This window comes from Trichosurus vulpecula, chromosome 9 (genome assembly GCF_011100635.1).
Source record: "Trichosurus vulpecula isolate mTriVul1 chromosome 9, mTriVul1.pri, whole genome shotgun sequence".
Classification (NCBI taxonomy): Eukaryota; Metazoa; Chordata; class Mammalia; order Diprotodontia; family Phalangeridae; genus Trichosurus; species Trichosurus vulpecula.
This window is the reverse complement of record NC_050581.1, coordinates 78,616,091-78,641,554: the sequence shown is the minus strand read 5'-3', so window position 1 is coordinate 78,641,554 and position 25,464 is coordinate 78,616,091. Positions and strand designations below refer to the sequence as shown.

Here is a 25,464-nt window from a genome sequence, read left to right as displayed (position 1 = left end):
TAAAGGAAAAATTGGGAACAGAAATGAGAGTAATGCAAGAAAATCATGAAAAACAAGTCAACAACTTGTTAAAGGAGACCCAAAAAATACTGAAGAAAATAACACTTTAAAAAATAGACTAACCCAAATGGCAAAAGAGCTCCAAAAAGCCAATGAGAAGAATGCCTTAAAAGGCAGAATTAGCCAAATGGAAAAGGAGGTCCAAAAGACCACTTAAGAAAATACTGCCTTAAAAAGCAAGTGGAAGCTAGTGACTTTATGAGAAATCAAGATATTATAAAACAGAACCAAAAGAATGAAAAAAATGGAAGACAATGTGAAGTATCTCATTGGAAAAACCACTGACCTGGAGAATAGATCCAAGAGAGATAATTTAAAAATTACTGGACTACCCAAAAGCCATGATCTAAAAAAAAGCCTGGACATCATCTTTCAAGAAATTATCAAGGAAAACTGACCTGATATTCTAGAACCAGAGGGTAAAATAGAAATTGAAAGAATCCACCAATTGCCTCCTAAAAAAGATCCCAAAAAGAAAACTCCTAGGAATATTGTAGCTAAATTTCAGAGTACTTAGGTCAAGGAAAAAATATTGCAAGCAGCCAGAAAGAAACAATTTGAGTATTGTAGGAACACAATCAGGATAACACAAGATCTAGCAGCTTCTACATAAAGGGATCAAAGGGCTTGGAATATGATATTCTGGAGATCAAAGGAGCTAGGATTAAAACAAAGAATCACCTACCCAGCAAAACTGAACATAATACTCCAGGGCAAAATATGGATTTTCAATAAAAGAGGACTTTCAAGCTTTTTCAGTGAAAAGACCAGAGCTGAATAAAAAATCTGACCTTCAAATACAAGAATCAAGAGAAGCATGAAAAGGTAAACAGGAAAGAGAAATCATAAGGGACTTACTAAAGTTGGACTGTTTTGTTTACATTCCTACATGGAAAGATGATATTTGTAAGTCATGAAACCTTTCTCAATATTAGGGCAGTTGAAGGGAATATACATACATATAGACAGAGGGCACAGGGTGAGTTGAATATGAAGGGAAGACACCTAAAAAATAAAATAAAATTAAGGGGTGAGAAAGGAATATATTGGGAGGAGAAAGGGAGAGATAGAATGGGGTAAATTATCTCACATAAAAGAGGCAAGAAAAAGCTGTTCTATTGGAAGGGAAGAGGGGGCAGGTGAGGGGGAATGAGTGAATCTTGCTCTCACTGGATTTGACTTAAGGAGGGAATAACATACACACTCAATTGGGTATCTTACCCTACAGGAAAGTGGTGGGGAAGAGGATAAGAGAGGGGGGATGACAGAAGGGAGGGCAGACTGAGGAAGGAGGTAATCAAAAGCAAACACTTTTGAAAAGAGACAGGGTCAAGAGAGAAAACTGAATAAAGAGGGACAGCACAGGATGGAGGGAAATATGGTTAGTCTTTCACAACATGACTGTTATGGAAGTGTTTTGTATAATGATAAAAAAACTATTTGGCATAGGTAAAATAAGATAACACAATGAAACAGGCTACATAAGGAAGAACTAGAAACAACTGAACATGTACCCACTAATCAACAAAACCCAAGAACACGAATTATTTGCAGAACAACTCCTTAGCAGACAATGACTATTAAGAAAACTGGAAACTAGTTTGGCTGAAATTAGGTTCAGACCACTTGGTTCCCATTTATTTAGTTATTGGCAATTCCCCTGGGGGTTTGAGACAATGGTCCAAGGGGTTACTGTTAAGAATTCTTTAATGATGCTTTAAGCAACAAATAAACTGTAGAATATTATGGATAGTATATTAAATTGCCCTGAAGGTTCATAACCTTTTTAAAATCATCGTTGAAAGGGGACTGAGGAACAAAAAGCATTGGAAACCACTTGTTTGGACTAACATCTTTCACCATTCATCATTAGCTCAAAATGGTTAAACAAGAATATGAAAGGTCAAAACACCTCCCCCAAAAAAAGAATAAGATGAGCTACCTTTCACAACTACACCTAGGGGAGGATACCTCAACAAACAAAGGACGGAAGCAACCACAAGATAAAATAGCCAATTTTTATTACATGAAAAGTTCCTGCTCCGAAATTTTTTGTAAATCAATTCAGCTATTACATAAGGAACATCTGTGAAATGGCAGGGCGGGGATCCTGGCACCAAATTTCTCTGATAAGGGTCTATAATCAAAGACATAAAGTAAATTAACAAAAAAAAATTTCTGTTGCTGCTGACTGGTGCCCAACTCTTCGTGACCCCATATGTGGTTTTCTTGGCAAAAATACTAGTTTGCCATTTACTTCTCCAGATTCATTTTACCGATGAGGAAACTGAGGCAAATAGGGTTAAGTGACTTGCCCAGTCACACAGCTAGAAAGTGTCTGAGGCCAAAGTTGAACTCTGGAAGATGAGCCTTCCTGACTCCAGGCCAGTACTATACCCACTATACCACCTAGCTGTCCTTACAAAAAAAAAAAAAAAAGCCAGTAAGCCTTTCTGTAAAGGATAAGGCATCAAAGGATATGAAAAATAGTTTTCAAAAGAAGAATTGCAAACTATTAACTATGAAAAACTGCTTAACATCTCTAAGAAGAAAAATGAAAATCAAAACGACTCTGAGGTTTCTTTCACTTCAGAAAATGGCAAAGATGAGAAAAGGTGGAAATAATCAATGCTGAAGGGGTTGATAAAAGACAAATATGTTAACATATTGTTGGTGAAGCTGTGAAATGGTCCAACTATTCTGAAATTCAATTTGGATTTGAAGAGAATGACTAAAATATCTATACCCTTTGACACAGACATCACATTCCAAGGCTTACCCCTAAGGATGGCAAAGAAAGAAAGGTCCCATACACACCAAAATATCCACAGTAGCACCTTTCGTAGTAGCAAAGAACTAGAAACATAGTAAATGCCCTTTAATTAGGGAATGACTAAACAAATTGTGGTACATGAATTTAAGAGAAATTACTATATCATAAGAAATAACGAACATGAATTCAGAAAAGCATGGAAAGACTCATGAACTGATGTAGAGTGAAGCAAACAGAACCAGGAAAATAACATACACAACGTCTACCACAAAGTAAATGGAAATATCAAAAAAGAAACTGAACAATTTATAATTGGACCCCGGAGATGAGTTAAGAAAATGTTCAGGTTATGCCCAAAGGGCTATAAAAATGTTCATACCCTTTGACCCAGCAATACCACTTCTAGGGTTGTATCCCAAAGAGATCACACAAGTGGAAAAGGACCCATATGTACAAGGATATTTATAGCGGCTCTTTTGGTAGTAGCTAAGAATTGGAAATCAAAGGGATGCCCATCAATTGGGGAATGGCTGAACAAGTTGTGGTATATGAAGGTAATGGAATACTATCGTGCTATAAGAAATGGGGATGATACGGACTTCATAACAACCTGGAAAAACCTACACGACATAATGCTGAGTGAGCAGAGCACAGCCAGGAGAACATTATACACAACCACAGATATATGGATTCTGTGATGACTAACCTTGACAGACTTCACTCTTCTCAGCAACACAATGTGCAAAGACAACTCCAAAGGACTCACGATGGAGAATGCTATCTACATCCAGAAAAAGAACTATGAAGTATGAATGCAGATTGAGGCACACTTCATGCTCGCCTTTTTCTCCCCTTTTTTTTTTCTCTCTTTTGTATTTGTTTTTGGGTTGTGGGTTTTTTTTTTTGGTTCTGTTTCTTCTTTCTCATGATTCATTCCATTGATCATAATTCTTCTCCACAACCTGACCAGCGTGTAAATTAATTCAATGCGAAGTTATACAGGGAAGTTATATGGGATTCCATGCCATCTTAGGGAGGGAGGTGGAGAGGGAGGGAAGAAAATCTAGAACTCAAAATTATGTAGAACCGTGTGTTGCAAACTAAAAAGAAAAAGAACAAAGAAAAAGAAAGAAAAAAAAAAGAAAACGTTCAGGTAAAATAAGGGAAAAAACTCTTTCCCTCTTTGCAAGGGTAAGAGACTATAGCTATAGAACAGAGGTATGAAATATGTGGGAGGTAAGACCTTGCCCCTACCCCTTGCAGCTGAACCAGATTAAAATGTAATTGGGAAATATTTAACAAATAAATAAAAATACAAAAAAGCATATCCAGGCAATAGCGCTGTTTCTAATTGATTTTGACACCAAAGGAGTAAAAAGAGCACATAGTAACAGATTCAGTTGTGCTGATTAGTTTTATCACTTTTAGCACTTTAGTACTTTTTCTCCTTTCTTTTTTAATCTTTGTTACAAAGAGCAAGTCATTGGGGAAGGGAGGAAGAAGGGGCATATTCAGACATGAAAACAAAAGAGAGCAATAAGGTTTTTTATTAATTGTTAAAGATCCCCTTCAATCCTACTCTATATAAACATGGTCTCACGCAGGCCTATTTCTTTCCTTCACTCCCAAACCTGCTGAAAAAGGAGTCTATATACCCAATGTCTCAACTTCCTTTCCTTAACCTTTGGCAGTCTAGCTCCTGAAGAGTCCCTAAAGGTACCCTCTAGAAGCTTCTCTCTCCAGAGCTGCCAATTACCCTCTTGACTTTTCCAATGGCCTTTTCTCAGTCATCATGTTCCCTGACCTTTCATCAGAATATGAGACCTGCCTGCCACCTCCTTCTTCCTTAGTTTTTTTGGCATTACTATCTCTTGATTCCCCTCCTAGCTCTCAGTTCCTTTCTTCCTAGGCTCCTGTTCCAGATCCTGTAAGTAAGATACTCTGCATGATCATGTTCTCAGTCCTGATCTTTTCTCTATATTCTCCTCTTTGGCAATCATAATACTACAACTGCAAATGTTATCTCTATGCAAATGACCTCCAAACCTACAACTCTAATACTAACCCTATTATTTCTGACCACCTAAAAGACGTGTCTTCACTTGGATATCCCACTGGTACCTTAAAATTTAATACATCCAAAACAATTTACATCTTTCTCCAACAACCTTCACCCCATAATTTCACTATCTTTGTAAACAGCACCAACACTGAGGCTTAAGACCTTTGTGTTATCACTAATTCTGATCATTTTCTACCCTTCCCAAATCCAGTTAGTTACCAATTCTATAACATATTCTATCTGCACAGTATCTCCTAAGCCATCCCCCTTTTCTATTCTCTGTCACCATACAAGTAGAGACCCTTATTACCACTTGCCTAAACAACTGAAATAGTCTCCTACCCATTCCCCTATCAATCATTATCTTCTCTCTTCAACTCTTCTTTTACACTACCATCAAATTCGTTGTCCTCATGTATAAATCTGATCACGTACATCTAACCAAAACCTTCGGTATTTCACTACTAGATACCAAATAAAGTCCAGACTCCTTAAGCTCCCTACAATTGTGCACCACCCTCTCTTTCCAGCCTTCATTCATGCTACTCTTCTACAGATGCTCTAGACCCCAGCCTAAATGGTCTACTAGCCATCCCTAGCACAGTTCCAACATTTTCTTGCATTTGTGCCTCCATATACATCTTTGTCTTCACCAAGATGGCCTTCCAACAACCATCACCACTTCAGAAATCCAATCAATATTTCAAAACCCCATTCAAAGTCATATCCCTTCTTTTCTGCCTTAGACAACACATGATACTTTCAACCTCTCATACGTGTACTGTCTATTCACAAGTTATCTTATAAAATTACATATTGGTATGTATGTGTATGTATGTGTATATATAGATATGTAAAAGAGAGAGAGCAGACACAGGGTGAGTTGAGGATGAAGGGAAGATATCTAAAAGAAATAAAATGAAATTAAGGGATGAGAGAGTAACATACTGAGAGAGGGAGATAGGGAGAGATAGAATGGGGTGGATTATCTCGCATAAAGGTGGCAAGAGGAAGCAGTTCTTTGGGAGGAGGGGAGAGGGCAGGTGAGGGGGGAATGAGTGAACCTTGCTCTCATCAGATTTGGCCTGAGGGGGAATACCATACATACTCAGTTGGGTATCTTACCCCACAGGAAAGAAGAGGGAGGAAGATAAAAAAAAAAAAATAAAAGGTGGGGGGATGATGGAGTGGAGGACAGATGGGGGTGGAGGTAATCAAAACAAACACTTTGGAAAGGGGACAGGGTCAAGAGAGAAAATTCAATAAAGCGGGATGGGTTGGGAAGGAGCAAAATGTAGTTAGCCTTTCACAACATGAGTATTGTGGAAGGGTTATACATAATAATACATGTGTGGCCTAGGTTGAATTGCTCAACTTCTTAGGGAGGGTGGGTGGGAAGGGAAGAGGGAAGGGAATTTGGAACTCAAAGTTTTAAAATCAGATGTTCAAAAACAAAAAAACTTTTTGTATGCAACTAAAAAATAAGATACACAGGTAATGGGGCGTAGAAATTTATCTTGCCCTACAAGAAAGGAAGGGAAAAGGGGATGAGAGGGGAGGGGGGTGATAGAGGGGAGGGCTGACTGGGGAACAGGGCAACCAGAATATACACCATCTTGGAGTGGGGGGGGAGGGCAGAAATGGGGAGAAAATTTGTAATTCAAACTGTTGTGAAAATCAATGCTGAAAACCAAATATGTTAAAGAAATAAATTGCATTTAAAAAAAAAAAAAATAAAATAAAATTACATATTGTCGTTTATGTGTTATATCCCACTCGGCTAAATTAGTATGAGTTCTACAAAGACAGGTATGATGTCTTAATTATCCTTGCATTTCCCTAGCACCTAATAAAATACTCTGCACACACTACTTGTTTTTCCATTGCTACCGAAGGAATGAACGGGTTTACAATACAGTAAGGAGGGAGTACATATACAAATACACCTGAAGTATATATTTATTATAGACTTGGCTCTTCTCATCAATGCAAAGTTCAAAGACAGCTCCAACAGTCTCATGATGGAAAAAGTTATGCACATCCAGAGAAAGAATTACAGAGTCTGAATGCAGACTGAGGCAAACTATTTGCTCTCTTTTTTTTTCCTTCTTTTGTGGTTTCATTTCTTCTTTCTCATGATTCATTCCATTGGTTATAATTCTTCTTTACAACTTGACTATTATGTAAATAAGTTTAATTCGAAGCTTTAGACAGAACCTTTATCATATTACATGCTGTCTCGGTGGGGAGGGGAGGGAAGAAGGAGGGAAAGAAAATTTGGAACTCAAAAACTTGTGGAACTGAATGTTGTAAACTAAAAATTAAAAAATAAATTTAAAATATATATATTTACTAAAAAGTACACAGCATGGTATAATGAAAAAAACACTAGATTTTGAGTCAAGACAGATATGAGTCTAAATCCTGCCCCTAGACTTCCTGACAAAATAGGTAACTGAATAGGCAGCAGGTTGCCCAGCTTCCCCACACCAACTGTAATAAAACTCTAAAGTTCATACAAGACCAAATACAATGAGATGACTTCACATAATGAGTATCATATTGCTAGCCTCCTCAGGGGGTGGGGGAAGGAATAGTGGGAGGGAGAGAATTTGGAACTCAAAATTAAAAAGGCAAAAAAAAAAAAACCTTTTTTTTTCTTTTAAAAAGAAATGCAACGAGAAAATTCAATAAGTGACATACTCACTCCAGAACTGAACAAAAAAGTCCAGAACTGATAGTAGGAATGCCACCATTCCCCAACCCTCCAAAGCAAAGCAAGAGCCAACAGGATAAGATACCTGCGGCCTATAAGGTTCCCTGTGTTCAGAGGCAGTAGAAGTGGAGGAATCTCCTGAGAAAGGTGAGCAGTGCTTAGAAAAACCCCAGGGTGGGGACTTTGGAAGCCCAGAAGGCCTGCATGATGCCACAGTGTTCAGACCAGGTCTCCTAGGTCCCAAACACTCTGTCCCAGAGATGCCAGAAAAGGCCCTGAAGATCCAGCACACTGTACCTCAAAGACCCAGGAAGGCCTGAAGCCAGGAAGGAGACATGGGCCTCAGCGTGAAACCAAACACTGCTAACCACCCCAACCAAATATGTAGCAAGGGGAGGAGCTTGGCTCTTAGGAGCCAAAGCTGGAGAGATGAGGACATTTTTAAAAGCATCAACTAGTACCAAAAAGCACTGCAAATCTAACTCTGTAACAACTACAGAGAGGCAAAAGAAAAAAATCGGATTTTCCACAAAGACTACAGAAATATCAAAAAGAAATGAAGACATTTTTTAAAAATCAAATAAAAGCTCTGGAGGAAAGAATTGGAAAGAGAAAAGCTTTGAAGATAAAAGTGTCAAACACAAGCAACAGACTTCCCAAAAACCAGAAGAGAGAAAACAAAAATCAATGACTCCACAAGACAGTAAGAAATATATTAGAACAAAATCAAAAGAATGAAGTCAGAAGAAAATGAAAATGCAACATATCTGATATAAAAGAACAATTGACCTGGAAAACAACTATAACAACAATAAAGATGGCTAAACATTTATATAGTGCCTACGATCAAACAGCACTGTGCTGAGCACTTTATAAATATTACTTAATTTGATCCTACAAAAGCCCTCCAAGGTAGTTGCTATTATTATCCCCATTTTACAGATTAGAAAACTGACGCAGGCAGCAGTTAAGTGACTTGCCCAGGGTTCACACAGCTAGCAAGTATCTGAGGGCACATCTGACCTCAGGTCTTCCTGCACTTTATCTACCATGCCACCTACCTAGGCTTGGAATTGGGAAGGCCTGTACTCAAAATCAGTTAGTCTCTGACACTATCTGTGATGATTCTGGGTAAATCTACCTTCTGACACCAGCTATGTGATCCTTAATCTCCAAGTGCCTCAGTGTGGTTCTCTAGTTTCTCTAAAGTCGTGCCTGGCAAAAATCACAGAGTCTTAATATATTACTCATGTAAGAAGGTAAGTGCAATAGTGAGGCAAGAGAAAAGAAATAACACTTTTAAGGAGTAGGGGATAGAAATAAAGAGGTTTCATGGAAGAAGTAACATTTGAGCTAGGTAAAAACAAAAAAAAAGGGAAGATGGGCAGAATTTCAAAAGACAAAACTGAAGGAGAAGAGAGCATATAGGTATATGCAGTGCAATATGCAAAGGTATGGTGGCAATTCCAGCAAATTCAAGATGAAACATGTTACCTACCTCCTGACAGAGAGGTAAGGGACTCAGAATGCAGGATAAGTCATAATTCTTTTGGACATGGACAATGTGGGAATTTGTTTGCTTGACTATATCTGTTATAAAGGCTTGGTTTTTCTTTCTTTTTCAATGGGGTTTGGGTAGGAGAAATAAAAAGCATTTTATTTAATCGATAAAATTTAAATTTAGTTTAAATTTTTTAAAAAGGTATCTGGTAGGAAAAAATGCCAGATGAATCTAATAAGGCCTAGTATAGCTAGAGTGGAGTACGCATAGCAAGGGATGTGAGAGGTTAAAATGGTAGGTCTGTGGAAAACCTTGAATGTCAAGACTAAGAATTTAGACTTTATTCAATAAAAATGCGAAGCCACTGAAGGATGTTGAGGAAATTTATGTATATAGTACTAATGAAAGCCTACACCAGGGTGTACTCAGTCAGAAAAGAAAAGAGAGAATCAAGAGAAGGTCAAAAGAAAATAGTCTATATTTATATGACTATTTCTATAAACTTTAGAGCAGAAGTTAACTTTTTTGTGTGTCATAAACAAGTCTGGGAAAGCCTATGGACCCTCCTGAGAATGTTTCGTGGCCTCTATGACTAATTGAAGGAAATACTTCTCCTATCCAAGTTCACAGACCTCCTGAAATCTAGTCATAGAACCCACGTTAAGAACACCTGCCTTAGAAGTCTGACAGTATACTGAACCACAAATCAGAAGTTCGATTCTCTGTCACTAGCTAGCTGTGATGACTGTGAGTAAAACTCAATCTCTCCCTGAGTCTCTGTACCCTCATCTATAAAATGAGGATATTCACCTAGATTGAGATTTTCTAAAGATATTCTGGGGTTAAAATAACATTGATTCTAATCAAAAGGAAAGCAAGGAATTCTCCAGTCCATAAGCTCAACAAATGGTAGCTACAAAGAATAGGTACAAAAAGCATTGTGTTAATACTCCCAACCACTGGTATTTTTATAATTAGACTATTCTCAAGTTTTGAAAACCCATTCCTTCCCCCTCTGAGCTCTTCTTAATCAGACATTTGGCAACATCTAGTTTATTCTTAGTTTCTTCAGAACTGTACTAGAAGTATGGAAATGTTTATAGGGTTCTAAAGTTACAGATAAGGAAATTAGGTATGATTAAGCAAAAATAAAAAGAAAGCAAAAGTACAACAGCATTATTCAAGTAAAAACATAAGTTCGAGAGGTCAGAACGTGGGAATGTAAGAGCTATTATGCCACAAAGAGAAGAATTTTCCAGCATTAAATGTATGTACATTTATAAAAAAAAGGAATAAAATCAGTTGCCAATTCTCATCAAGTCTATCTTCACAACATCTCACAACTATCTTCTCTCTATTCAAAAGGCCACCACCATATTAGTTCAGATCCTCTTATACCTCCACCCCATGCCCACCTCTCATAGGAAGTACTGCAGCAGACTTGTATTTGGTCTCCTTTCAGATTCTCTTTTCAATCCAGCCATCATACAAAGGTCAACGTGCTAAAGCACAGTAACTATGTTACTACCCTACTAAATCAACTCCAGCAGCTCCATATTACCTCTAGGATCAAATACAAACTCCTTTGCTCATCATTTAAACCCCTTCAGAATCTAACTTCAACCTACCTTTGCAGCCTTATTAAGCATTCCTGCCCTTCCTGCACACCAGACAGGCTGGCTTTCTTGCTGTTCCTCCTAAGTGATAAGCTGTCCCTCATCTGCAGGTTTTTTCAGCAGCTATCCCACATATCTGATCCATACTCCCACCTCATTTCTGTCTCTTAAAATATACTATTTCCTTCAAGACACAGTTCATGCACTACCTTCTACACCAGGGCTGTCCAACCTTAGGTTATCTTAGGGCTGCATCAAAATAAAATAATTATTCGAGTGCCGCACTCAGAATAAAAAATACAGTACACTAATAGAAAGTGGGGGAACTTGCATCATCAATACAACAGGCGAAGGCCTGAAGCGCAAAAGCAAACATAGAACAACAAAGCAACAACACAACAGTATAAAGGTAGGTGCATACTGACTAGTCTGCAGACGGAACACATCCCACAGATCGACTGAAAATTCCGTGTGATATGTTCCGTCCATGTACTGCTTAAAAACGCCAAAGAAAACTAACATCAATGAGATTATTTATTAGTGACGGAATTAAAAAATCTAATACGCATTCCATGCAAATTATTATTTTTTTTTTGCTCGTGAAAATTAAAACCCACAGGCGGGCCACATAGAATTGCACAGCATGCCACATCCAGCCTGTGGGCCGTATTTTGGACAGCCCTGTTCTACGTGAATTCTGATTCCTCTCCCCTCCCCAAACTCCTAGTGCCCTCCCTCCCAAATTACTTTATTTTTATTTTATATATTCTTTTACGTATGCATGTTATCTCCCCTAATAGGGCAAGGACCAAACCATTTTTGTCTCTATATCCCCTATCACAGTACCTGATGTTTAATAGGGAGTTTAATGCTTATTGATGATTGAGAGTATTTTTTTTAATAAATGCACATTTTAAATGTCAGAAAATTTCCCTCTCCACAGAATAAATTTTTGCCATAAGTCAAGGTATATAGGCAACAGTTAAGATTCGATGCCTCCAGGAGCTGGTATCATACAAGGGCCTTTTTCAAATCTTGCCTACAGGCATACAAATGCTTTATTTACCCTCTAGATCCACAGAAACAAAGGTCAGAAGTTCAAGAAAGTCAAGTGACAATGTAAAGAACCTATACACAAGCAGCAGCAACACATTCTAGAAAGGGCTAAGGAATCTCCCAGACAGAGAAAGACTAACCAAAATCTATCTCAGTATGGAAGTCTGGGCATCTTAATCATAAAGGTCAGGTTTTAGCAATGAGAAAAAGAAAAAGAACTCATACCCCACAAATTGTTTCTGTTTATTCCAATCTTACTTCTTTTTTAAAACTGTAACACCATCTTAGCTGAAAATAAAAAGAATGGATTTTTCCACAGACCAGAGAAGGGAACAGTATGTGCTACAGACATTGGAGAACAGGGGGAAAGCCAAAACAAAATACCAAAATTCAGGAAAGTAGAGTCAAGACCAGCTATTGTTGCCTATCTGACTAGGACTTTCTCACAAAATGGTTGCTTATAATTACATTAAATCTATGTAATAATCTTACCTATTTCACGTTTTCGTTCATTGGTTGTGCAATCATGGAAAAACTCAGTCATTAAACTTTCCAATGCCCGGAGGGAGGCTTCTTCAGATGCCTAACAAATGAAATTTGAGAAAAAAATAACAAAATATATCTTTAGTTCCCTTTAGGTCACATTCAACAGCAAATATACTTCCCCTAAACAAATGGATACAAGATGTCAGCTTCAATATTTCCAACTGAGTCACAAGTTCATATACATACTACAAACTCAGGCCACTATGTAGTCAATCTTTGTGCTAACAAAAGGGATAGCAGATAGAGCTGAATTACTTTATACCAGAACAAATTCTGAGCAGTGAGTTTTGATCATATTAGACAGCACCTTATTGGTTTTAGAAAGCATATGGTGTCCCAAAATCATATTCATAAGCCTTTATACTCCATTCTCATTTCCTTGTCCAACATCCAAAATAATCCCAAGTTCTTGCCTTCTTTACTAGACAGACCAATCCAGCTTTCACTTACATTCCCACATCAGTGCTTTTGTCCCCTTCAGGAGAAGCTGGAGGAGGACAAGGAGAATCTTACTGGCACAAATATACCTGCTGACCTTTCTCAGGAACAGCTATACATTCATAACATATTAAGATGTGAATCCCTAAAAACTGGGAAGAAATAAACTCTGTTCCTGACCTGCTACAACTTCCCCAAATGGGAATATAGTGAAAATCCAGGGAAAGTTGAATTAAAAGGTGGAAGATGTATTATGTAGGAGAAATAAACTCTCTAAAGGAGTACGTTTAAGAAACAAAACAGAGAAGGAAATACCCAAACAAACCTCATGGTATAATCAGAAGTTTCTAAAAACATTTAAATGTCACGGTAGATAGATAATACCAAAGCAGGTAGACACTACCAAGTTAACTATCAAAGGACAGTATACTAGTCATAAATCAATTAAAAAAGAATACTTGAGAGATACAAACTAAGAAACCTTGTCCAAATCTTCAGCTTTAGATACCAAAATAACGAAGTAGTAGAAGTAAAGTAAATTAATTTAGAAACAAATTAAGTAGGTCACAACTTAAAATAACCAAGGATTCCAGAGCTTTGTCCTTAACATTTTTGATAGTATGTCTCCAATATGGCTACACTACTTGCTAAACTATTTATTAAACTAAATCTGAAAAAAGTCCTACAGATGGGCACCAGGATAAAATTTTCATGAAAGTATGTTGATTGGAAGGCAAATTCTTATTAATGGATTATTACAAAGCCCTTCTTTTTGCACACATTAACAGAGACTCAAGCAAGTTCACTTTTGCCCTTTCTACTCCGCTGAGGAACTAGCACTCAAGATAGTAAGAACTTTCTGTGCACAAAAGCAGTTTAAAAAGACTTAAGAACCACCATGTACCTTCCCAGTGCCCTTTAAGAGGTCCTCAATTTTAAGTCTTCAGAAACCAAACTACAAGTACTAGATTGGAGACTATGAGGGCTGCTGTAGCTGCTACCACTATTACTACTACTACTACTGAAACAAAAAACACACCCTAAACAAGATTTCATTTTTGTAGAGTTAGTCAGTTTAAGTGACTTAAGTGATCCCAAGTTAACCCATGTCTTCAGATTTTTTTTTTAATCTCAAAATAAGTTATACAACTTAACCATCACTTTAAAAGTCCTTGGCTTTGTACCATTAGAGCAAAGAGGATAAATTTCTAAGCTTAATGGGAAGGAAAATTCCCAAGATTCATCTAGAGGTTTCTCAAAGATTTTTTAAAATCTTGTTGCTAGCTCTTGTTTTAACATCAATTTCATTTCCCAATATATCCCTCCCTATCCCCCATCCAGATAGTCATTCCTTTTAACAAAGAATATCAAATAAAGAGGAAAAAAGGCAGTTTGGCAAAATTAACCAGCACATTAAACAGGTTTAGTAAAATACGCTACATTCCAACTTTGTAGTCCCCTACTTCTACAAAGAAAAGGAAATACATGCCAAAAGATAATCATTTTTAAAGCTTTATGTGTTTTACATGATGAAAGAAAATTGTTCTCCAAAAGACAAAGACACACTTCTCACAGCCTCTTAGGGTAAAAGATAAAGACACTTCTCACAGCCTCTTAGGATAAGTTCAAGTGCAAAGGAAACAGACAGCTACCAATGGAAAAAATGTTCCAGTAAAAGGAGTCCACATCTAAGCAGAATTTGTGAAATCCTGGGTAGCTGTCGTACAGTTGTTAGGTAAAGGGAAAACAACAAATGAAAACTAGCTCTGTACATAAACCAAAATCAAGTGAAGACACCAAGCCAACGGAACAGAGACACAAAAATTGTACGTGTGTGCCTACCCTCACTTAATCTGGCCTTTAATGGAAAACTTTATTCTTTTCTCCTCTAAGAGGGAAGCCTTGAAATGGACAAGATAAAGCCTAACTTAACCTAGTACTTCATCCTTCCCAGCAAGATGCCCCAATAACCTTCTAATAAATTATCTTAACTGTATCAAACACACATCACTGCATATATTATTATGCCAAGTGGAAAAAAAAGGAAAAAAAACTACCACACTGGTCGCCAGCCATTAGGAAACTACACTCTAACTCAAATATACATGTGGAGCCACACAGAGCCAGCAAAAGAGTGACAACTAATAATCACAGCTAGCACTTATATAGCACATTGATGTTTGCAAAGTGCTTTACATGTGCTAACTTATTTGATTATAAAAATATAATGCGGGGCAGCTAGGTGGTACAGTGAGTAGAGTGCTGGCCCTGGAGTCAGGAGGACCTGAGTTCAAATCCGGCCTCAGACACTTGACACTCTTACTAGCAGTGTGACCTTGGGCAAGTCACTTAACCCCAATTGCCCTGCCTTCCCTCCTGCAAAAAAACAAAAAACAAAAAACAAAAATAAAAATATAATGCAAATCAATAAGCAGTCTTTACATCTTTACGACAATGCCTTTTAGCGGTAAAGGCAATATTAACCACATAACTAGAGACCAAGAGAGTTAGCTAGGAATTCCCAAAGAAGTCAGCTCTTTTCTGACCAATCCAGGAAGATAGCATGGGAGAAAAAAGAAGGGTATTCTAGGTATGTAACAATCTGCTGGAGAAAATCAAATATGGAAGGGAGAAGAGCAGATACAGGTAAATAAGGCTCACAGGTTGTATTTGTCCTTCATTCTCGAAGAGAATCATGACATCAGGAAAATGACATGACTTGCAGTTGACTTTGATTTGAGTGAAGGAGGCCTGTGCAAGGTCACCAGCCTCACTTTCTCCCCCAGAGCCATCTGGGCCCAGTGGCCTGATATTCATCAGGATGACTACAGATGGCCCAGGATGCATTGAGAGACCCGCCCCTTTTAGGCTAAGGTATTTTCAGGTTCTCACTTTGAGTGAGATAACAACAATTCAGTGAATAGGCCTCTTTAAGAAGTTAATTGAGGGATGGCTCCTTTAATCAAAACTCAAAAAAGAGGAAAAAAAAAATCAAACTAGGAGGGGAAGACCCTCAGGAAACCAAAGAAGTAACATGGCCAAAGGCAGCCTGGGAAAGGCCTGTAAAAGGCACAAGGTAAAGATCTGATGAGCATTTGATGAGGCATAAAGCTACAAAGAATTGTTATCATCAAATCAGACAATTTTGCAATGATTACAGGCTCCCTAAGAGAACCTATGCTAAAAACATTAGGAATCCAAGAAGCAGTAGAATGTAATAAGCCAGGTAAGAGCTTGCTAGTGCCTGAGGAAAGAAGTGGCAATAGAGATGTAGAGGAAGGCACTAAACAAGAGATCTTGGCAAAGGATTCAACTTTCAATGTAAACACTATAAAATGGTGTTAAACCCCAACAGACATAACTGGCTGCCTCTTTTCCTCAACTGACAACAGACAATGAAGTAGCATATATAGTACCTGCCAAATGAAAATCTAAAAAGAAGCCACTTCCAATCTAGGAATTTCAGTATTCTAAGTCAAAAACAAATGACTGAGAAATTCCCAAAAGACCTAGATGCCAAGAGATGACATCATCATCATCAATTAGTAGTCTATTCTTCTGATTCATAGGAAGAAAAATATAAGACAATATTAGGGCTGTCGATGACTATTACCTACTCTTTCGGAAAGAACCATAGGCCAGTAAAGGTAGAAACAGGTGGCACATGCTACTAGGTCATACACCAACAGCTATTGTCCTTATTCACAAAAACAAAGACTACAATTAAGACTGTTTAACTGCAGTTAGTTTATGCCTTTTTAAACACAGATCAACCATGTGTTGCAAAGTTAAAGCATCAGTCGTCCACTGATACTAAGAATGTATAAAAATGTAGTTGACAGACAACAAAGAAATAGTTAAGTATGCACTAATGAGGAACTACTACAGATTTGCTCACAAATTTCAATTCAACAAATACCTGTTAGGCAGTAGGGCTAGAAAACCAAAAACACAATAGTCCTTGTCATCAAGTCCTCTCATCAGATCACAGATTTAGAGCTTAAAGAGCCCATAGAAGTCATCTAGTCCAACTCCCTCATCTAAGAAATGAGGAAAAACAGAGGCCCAGAGAAGTTAAGTAACATTTCCAAGGGCACACAAGAAGGAAGTTCCTGAGCTGAAATTCAAACCTCAATCCCATTCCCCCAGTGCTCTGTCTTTCCACTGTCCCACACTGCTGGCACCTGAGCAAAGAGTGCCTCCCAGACATGAGACACCTATACTTTAAAATGAATGCCTCTAAAGTTAATCTTCCATCAGCTATGTTCATAACCTTTTCTAGTGTCAGCTGCAGGCATTGCTGGATCACAGAATCACCAATTCCTAGGCCTTCAACAAGACCATCTAATTCAAATCCAAAGACATGCAGGGATGTCCAAAGTCACAAAGTTTGTAAGTCGTGAAAATGGGTTTTTTCACTACCAGCACTTACCCCCGTGATCATTTCACTGTGTCATACTAACTCACCATCCTAATTAAGTTCTGACCTCTTCTTTCAGCTAAACAGAGTAAACATAGTGGTCTGATTCCTCTGCATCTGGACTCAAAATATAAGTCTGTGAAATTCAGTGAGCAACTAAACAGTTGCCTAGTGTTCAATAAATCTAAGAATATGAACTGCCAGGACAAAAATTCCCTATTTTAAAAGAATTTTTGAGAAAACTGGAAAAATTTTAAAGAAATTAGGATTTGAGTCACATCTTATGCCATATTCCAAAACAGGCTATAAATGGATAAATGATATTAATGTAAAAGGTCACAGCATAAAAAATGTTAGTAAAATTTAAGGAGGTACCTTTTAAATCTATAGTTGGGGAAAATCCTTAAGTAACAGAGGTGATCATAAAGACAAAATAGACAATAGTTATATAAAATTTAAAATTGTGGAAACAAAATCAATACAGCCTGAACAAGAGAAATTGTCAACTAAGAAAAATCTTCACATCAGCTATTTCTGATAACAGTCTGATATCCAAGATAAACAAGGAATTGATACAAGTATATAAAACTGAGTCATTCTCCAATAGCCAAGTGGTCAAAGAATATGAACAGCTTTCAAATGAAGATGTATAAACCATCAATAAACATAAGAAGACTGTTCCAAACAACTAGTAAGAAAAAAGCAAACCTATCCTTGAAAAGATAACAAAATCGAAAAATAGTCATTGTTGGAGGCCTCTAAGAAGACAAACTCATACACTGGGGATAGTATTGAATTGATCCAACAATTTTAGAAAAAAATTTTGAACTCTATTGTATAGAACTGTACACAGCAATAACTCTACTAATATTGAACACTCCAAGGTGTTCAAAGACAAAGAGAGGTCCCACATATAGAAAAATATTTAAAAGAGCACTTTTTGTGGTAGTAAAAACCTGGCAAAAGTAGCTATTCATCAACTGGAGAATGAAATGACATAGTATTGTAAGAAACAATAAATCATATGAAGATTTCAGACAAACTTGAGAAATTTTATATGAACTGAAATCAAGCAAAGTAAGTGAAAACAAAAGAATAACATACACATTACTATAGTCAATCATAGCCTTAATACTCTAGGAGGAACTCAGAGGATATCTAAGCCCAGACTCCTCCTCCTACAGAAAAAGAAAACTGTCCCACAGAGGGAAATTAACTTGCCCCAGGTCTGGCATTACGTTCCAAGTTGGGATCTGAAGCCAGGTACTCTGAATCCAGCAGATCATTCCCATGGTACCATGCACTGACATAAAACAAAACAACAATGAAATCGGCGCAACAGCCAATCCTGATTCCTAAGGACTGAAGATGAAGCGTCTCTCCCTCATCTGAGAGCAAGTGATAGATTTAAGTGCAAAATGAGACACAGGTTGTCAAACATGGCCAATGCATGGGTTCATTTTGCTCAACAATACTTCTTTGAGTTTAATGTCTGAAAAAGCATCAATAAAACATTTTTTAAAATGTTTTTAAAAAGTCAAGTGATATAATGAATAAGGGACAGTGGACCCTCGGTTTGGTATGACGCTCAAGTTCTAGGGAGTCACACAAAGTATTCAATAACATTTAGTAAGCACCTTATAAAAATGCCAGACTGGGGATACAAAGACAAAAATAAACAGTCCCTGTCCTCAAGGAGTTAATATCAAAAAAAAAAAAAAAAACAAATTCCCAAGATAGTGATTTCTAAACCAGAATCACTTTTTTTTTTTAAATTTGTGATGATATACCTGGCTTAAGAAGCAGGACTGGTCATTATTTACAAAACTCATTTCCTTCCTAGGGATTAAATCCATCCCAGGAACTAAATTATAAGGTTACTTATCACAGAAGCAGAGTAATAGAAATGAATATTCTTAAGAGATCTCAACTTCAACCAAGCTGAGATAATGTAAATGAGAAACAAATATGACAGAGTAAAAAAATGTTGGACTTGGATTCACAAAGACCTGACTTTGAATCCCACCTCAGACACACTTAGCTGTGTAACCTGGGTGAAGTCTCAAAGATTCAGTTTCTTCCTCTGTAAAATGTAAATAACATTCATACTCAGCAGGTTATTAGGGAAAACCCTCTACAAACATTCAAGTGCTAACGAAATGTGAGCTGTTATTATTTCTGATCTCTACAGCTATTTCTGTGAAAAGAACGGAGATCAAATCAGTTAGAACAGGATAATACCCTTTTCCTCAGATACTGACAGAGAAACAATAGTATTTTTTTACTTTGAACCTCTCCTTTTTTTCTAGGGTTCATTAAAGCACCCTTCTGATTCATTACTATAGTACTCTCTAAGCTGTTTGTCTAATGTGCATAAATGAACAAGCTGAGTGCTTTTCATGCAAGGTATAATAATAGATACACAGATTATTTTTCATGATTATATTTCATGTTGTGACTTCCAGATGATCTATAGGGAAGCACCTTAATCTGTAGCTGTAAATCATACTGACAGGTTACCACTAGGAAGGTTTCCTGTAGACAGCTAGCTCTCAGCCACAAACTATGGTATTTTCTTTCTGTTCTAAGTATATCATGCTTTTCCCTGTCTTACCTTTTCCTTGAAGTCCTATCTTACCTAAGCAGCAGATAGCTTTCAATTTTCCTAGACTGAACTCCTTAATAGTTGAGAAAGGAAGGTACAAAATGTTTAATTGGAAATGAATATAAATATTATACAATTTATTAATTTTTAAAGAGTATGAAAAATATTCTTAAATCTAAAAACAAAATGAATGCAAGTAAATTTTTCTTTGACTCAAAAGGCATTTCAGGACCAGAGTCTCACCAAGGAAATCACCATGTAGCTAAATCATTGCATAATATTGTAATGTAGAAGATTTGGCTAAACCTATAGTATAACTCACTTTAATGTACTGTTTTTATTTTGTTTTGGGGGGGGGGAATAGTTGGAGCAAAATAAATTGCTAGTTTCAGTTCTTCCTTCTCATAAAAGAAGAATACAAGATATACAGATGGAAAACCTCATTGGCTAAAATATGCCATAAAATCTCCAGTTCTGTTGTCCCCACTAACATTTCTTTTATTATTATTTCAATTTTCATCATTAAAAACATTCTCTAACACTTTTGTATCACGAAAGAACACTGAGGACTTCAGTTGAGAAATCTGAGTTCTGGTCCAAGCTGGCCACTACTTTAGCTGTTCAACTATAAGCAAGTAATTTTATCTCTCTGTTGATTATGATATCTAGTCTGTAAAATAAGGGGACTGAACTAGATGATCTGGCTTCATTGTTCCATGGAATATGTTTTACACTTTTCTGCATCACTCACCAGAATGACCAACAACAAAATAAATCAGCTACTATAAATGGCAATATCCAAATCATCATACAAGCAGCAAGAAAAGTATTAATCAATTTCAGCTCTAATTTTGCCTTAGTAACAAAGGCCCACACACAGCAACGGTCAGTAGAAGCTATCTGAAAAAAGAAATTTCTTGATAGCATAGAACTTTTCATTCACAGTGTTTTATGCACTATTAAAACACATTAAGACCTACCCAGCAAAACTGAGTATAATACTCCAAGGCAAAATAAGGACTTTCAATAAAATAGAGGCCTTTCAAGCTTTCTCAGTGAAAATACCAGAGTTGAATAGAAAATTTGACTTTCAAATACAAGAAGCAAGAGAAGCATGAAAAGGTAAACAAGAAAGAAAAATCAAAAGGGACTTACTACAGTTGAACTGTTTTGTTTACATTCCTACATGGAAAGATGATGTGTGTAATTCAGGAGACCTTTCTCAGTATTGGGGTAGTTGAAGGGAACATACAGATATATAGACAGAGGGCACAGGGTGAGTTGAATATGAAGGGATGATATCTAAAACAATAAAATAAAATGAAGGGATAAGAGAGGAATATATTGCGAGAGGGAGAAAGGGAGAGATAGAATGGGGTAAATTATCTCACATAAAAGTGGCAAAAAAAAGCAGTTCTGTAGGAAAGGAAGAGGGGTCAGGTGAGGGGGAATGGGTGAATCTTGCTCTCATTAGATTCAACTTAAGGAGGGAATAACATACACACTCAATTGGGTATCTTACCCCACAGGAAAGAAGGAGGAAGGGGATAAAAAAGGGGGGATGATAGAAGGGAGGGCAGACTGGGGAAGGAGGTAATCAAAAGCAAATACTTTTGAAAAGGGGCAGGGTCAATGGAGAAAATTGAATAAAGGGGGACAGGATAGGATGGAAGGAAATATAGTAGCCTTTCACAACATGAGTATTGCGGAAGTGTTTCACATAATGATACATGTGTGACCTATGTTGAATTGCTTACCTTACTGGGGAAGGAGGGTGGGAAGGGAAGAGGGGAAAGAATTTGGAACTCAAAGTTTTAAAAGCAGATGCTAAAAAAAAAAAAAGTTGGTTTTGCATGCAGCTGGGAAACAAGATATATAGGGAATGGGGCACAGAAATCTATCCTGCCCTACAAGAAAGTAAGGGGAAAGGGGATTGGTGGCGGGGAGTGGGGTGACAGAAGGGAGGGCTGACTGGGAACAAGGCAATCAGAATATATGCCATCTTGGAATGGGGGGAGGGTAGAAAGCGGAGGAAATTTGTAACTCAAAATCTTGTGGAAATCAATGTTGAAAACTAAAATATTAAATAAAAATGATAAAATTTAAAAAAAAACACATTACACATGCAATCCATTTTTGCACAAAACTTCAGTTTAACTGAGTCCTTCAGGGGAGCATGGGCATTTACCATATCACCAAGAACAAAACATTAGTAATATTGATTTGAGGTATAGAAAATAAGATTATGAAGTGACCCAGTATGCTATAGATTATATTTTCTTCATCTACATTTGCAAATCAAGACAAGATATACTAACTCTAAAAGAGATCCCTAATCTAATACAAGTGAAACAAAAAAAAAACAGTCTTATTATATATGATAGCCAAAACTTTAGAAAAAATGTAGAATGCCCTGAAAGTCTTAGTGCAGTTTTAAGTTTTGAAATACTCTGTACTAAAGGCTCAAGCATCCTTGCCCAAGTTTTAAATTTTAAAACTGTTCTTGGTTTTAATAAGATACTTAATAAAAGGAAAGGTCTTTGAAAGAAACACATATTGAAGCCTTGTCATTTCACAAAAAAAGATGGGGAGGGGAGGAATTAGAAACACATCCACAGATTCCCCAGAAAGGATCCACTTGCTTTTTTGCCCTCTATGGGCAACTATCACTCTGTCTCATGGAGGGGGAGGCATTGAGCAGAGAATGAAACAGGGACATGGATCCTAAAGCACTGGGCACCCTCCAAACCCCAGCAAGCTGTCTTTAGTGTCAGTGACAGAAGCAAAAGACTGTTAGAAGGCTAGCATGCTCTACTAGTCTCAGCATCATTGCAAACTCCTACTTTGTATCAAAGGTTTCAATTTTAAGAAGACTCCTGGGGCAAATCAGGATCCAGATGTCAAGTATTTCACATTTATATAATTATGGAAAAGGTAGTCATCTTCCAATCCCTTATATTAGAACAAAACCCCCAAGTGTGGATGGGTGCTTGGCTGAGCTCAGTCAGGAGAGCAGAAGATTCAGTGTCAAGTTTCTATGGATGCAGCATTGAACACCTGTCCACACAAACACAAAACTAATTATGCATTTATTCAGATAGACTGCAACCTCCCTGAGGGCAGACAGAAACCCTATTTCTATATAGCAGAAGCTCAATGCGTGTTTGCAGATGCTAATGATCAAATGGTGCGGTTCTGTCACTGCTTATGAGCCAAAGATTATAGTGACTGCCTTTCCCTACCAAACACAGATACACAGATCCCCAGCCTCCCAGCTACATGGGCTGTGTAAGCCCAGAAAAAAGGCTCTGCGTTATGCAGCTCCCTGCAAGCATGTGTGTCACCAGGCATGCTCTGCACACACCACTCCCCTCCCCTTGTTGTGTCACAGAAGAATGATGGTTCAGCACACTAGGGTTCCCTCCCCCACCCCCATTCGGTGGGTTGATGCTGCACAACTTACCATGTTGGCCTGGAGGCCTTTCAGGTGATTTGACTCTTGAGTTTCAGGGTCCCCCTCTCACAGTTCATGTCATGTTCCAAAGCAGGTTCGGGAATTCCCCCACCCATCCAAATTAAATTAGATACTATTCCCCCACCACCAACTCCTCAAAACATACCCCAGGCCCTCTAAAATACGGACGCCTTCCTCAATCCCACATCCTGGTGCATCAGACCACTGGAACCCCCAGAAAAATTCATCAAAACCCACACGCTCCCCGCCCCCAAAGTTAGACTGAAAAAACACCGGGAAACATCAATCCCGGGGGCTGGCGCGGCCCCCACCCTGACAAGAGCCGAGGGCCGCGGCCCGCTGGCTAGCTGGGTTTCCCCGGGCCAGAGGTGGCCCTCGATCCTGCCCCTGCCGCTCCCTAGCTGGCCTAGCCTAGGCCCCGGCCCTGCCCGAGGCAGGGCCCTGGCTGCCGAGCTACTCCCCGCCGAGGTCCGGTCCGCGCCGGCTGCCTGCCGGCAGCAGGCTCGCGCTCCCTTCCCGAAGAGGCCCCGTGGCCCGCGGGCCTGCGAGGCGAGAGGCCCGTGGAAGCTCAAGTCCAGGTCTCGAGGGAAGGGCGGGCAGGCCCGAACGGGGTCCCTGCGGGGCTCCCAGAGGACGCGGAGCTGGGGAAGAGAGCTCTGTGGCCGTGGCGTTCAGCTCGCTGCCCGGCTAAGGGAGACGCCGCCGCGGCGATAGCCAAGCTGTCCGGAGTTCCGGCGCCGATAACCTCTCGAAGCGCATCCCGCTCGCTCTCCCCAAGAGCGGTTCACTATACCTTCTACCCCAACCGCCCCTCCCCACCGGAAGTGGCGAGAGCCCGTTGCCGACCCCACAAGCAGGCAGGCTAGAGGTGCTGGAACCGGACCAATCCGGAATCAAGATCGGAGGCGGGTGGGGGAAACCAGTGCGGGGCGGGGGAGGGGCGGGACTATAAAGGTCATGTGAGCGCTGTGGAAGGACTCCTCCTGCCCAACCTCCATCTTGGTAGAGGGCGGATGCGGCCTGCCATCTTTGTAAAGGGATATCTTCCCTTTCGTTTTAGTCACCCAAGGATCACTTCCTTAATCGGTTCCAGAAAAGATCGAGCTCACTAAATAGAAAAGAAAATATATTTAAAAACAGGAAGAGGAAAAGGTTGCAACAGGAAGAGTCTGAGCAATTGATCTGGAGCACTGGAAGGAACTGAATTTTCAGTCGGAAGACTTGTAATGATGACTGCTACTCATCATCTGTGTGACCAGGAGTAAGTCACTTCTCCCTGGGGCCCCAGCAATTTCTTCATCATCGTGAACAACAACAGCCACAATAACAACATCAGCAGAAGTTATTATGAAGCATCTGAGCATAGAACATTGTGCTACGGGGGTGATGCTAACAAAGATTCAGTAAGGTGCCCTCCACTGCCATGGTGTGGAGCTGACACTCTAATAGAAGAAAAATCCAATATGCACACAAGTAATTGCAAAACAAAAATGGAACGTGGGTGCATGAGAACTACAAAGCAAAATCCTCATCGGAAAAATGAAAGGGTTTCCAAAATCTCTTCCAGGTCTAAAACACTGTAAATACATAAACCAGTCGGCAATGGACAGGACGTATGCAGAAGGGGTGGGCATAAGTGAATGGAAAGCCTGAGAGCTGCAAGTCGAAATGTTTAAGCATCATGTATATGAACCAGTTTGCTATATTTTACTAAGGGAATTCTACCCAAATCAAGTAACCTAATGTACCACATAATCCTATTTCATGTTAGAGTATGTTGATGAATAGAATTAAAAATAAAAGCTACAATTACTGCATCAAAGAAAGAGATCAAAGACAGAAACAAAAGTCTAATATAAGCCAAAAAATGCAGAAGCAGAACTGTTTGTGGTAGCAAAAAATAAAAAACAAAACAGGTGCCCACCAATAGCTGAAAAAACTATGATATATCAGCGTAATGTACATTGGACCCAAATGTAACTGTATCATAGTGCAGGAAGAAATAACGAATATGAGGAATTTAGAGTAACATGGGAAGATTTTTATGAATAGGGGCAAAATGAAATAAACAGAACCAAAAGGAAAAGGTACACAATAACCAGAAAAGGAACCCAAACTCTAACTGGAAAACATCTATTATTGCTGTATATACAATCCTATACACAAACATATAATAAAATATTTTTTTAAAACAGG

The 25,464-nt window shown here is 38.5% G+C and overlaps 1 protein-coding gene across 2 annotated transcripts in view; it reads right to left on the bottom strand.

Annotated features, from left to right (window-relative positions):
* XPO6 (exportin 6) overlaps positions 1-24,093 on the bottom strand; it is a 127,026-nt gene extending 102,933 nt beyond the window's left edge. Inside the window, exons 1-2 of one of the 2 annotated variants that reach the window (XM_036737805.1) lie at positions 23,257-24,093; positions 12,277-12,367 (exon numbers count right to left, since the gene is read on the bottom strand). In XM_036737805.1, coding sequence (XP_036593700.1) covers positions 12,277-12,367; positions 23,257-23,259 — 94 coding nt within the window. In that variant the 5' untranslated portion in view covers positions 23,260-24,093. The remainder of the gene's footprint in view (positions 1-12,276; positions 12,368-23,256) is intronic. The other variant, XM_036737806.1, reaches the window with a different exon arrangement.
* Positions 24,094-25,464: the final 1,371 nt, after the last annotated feature.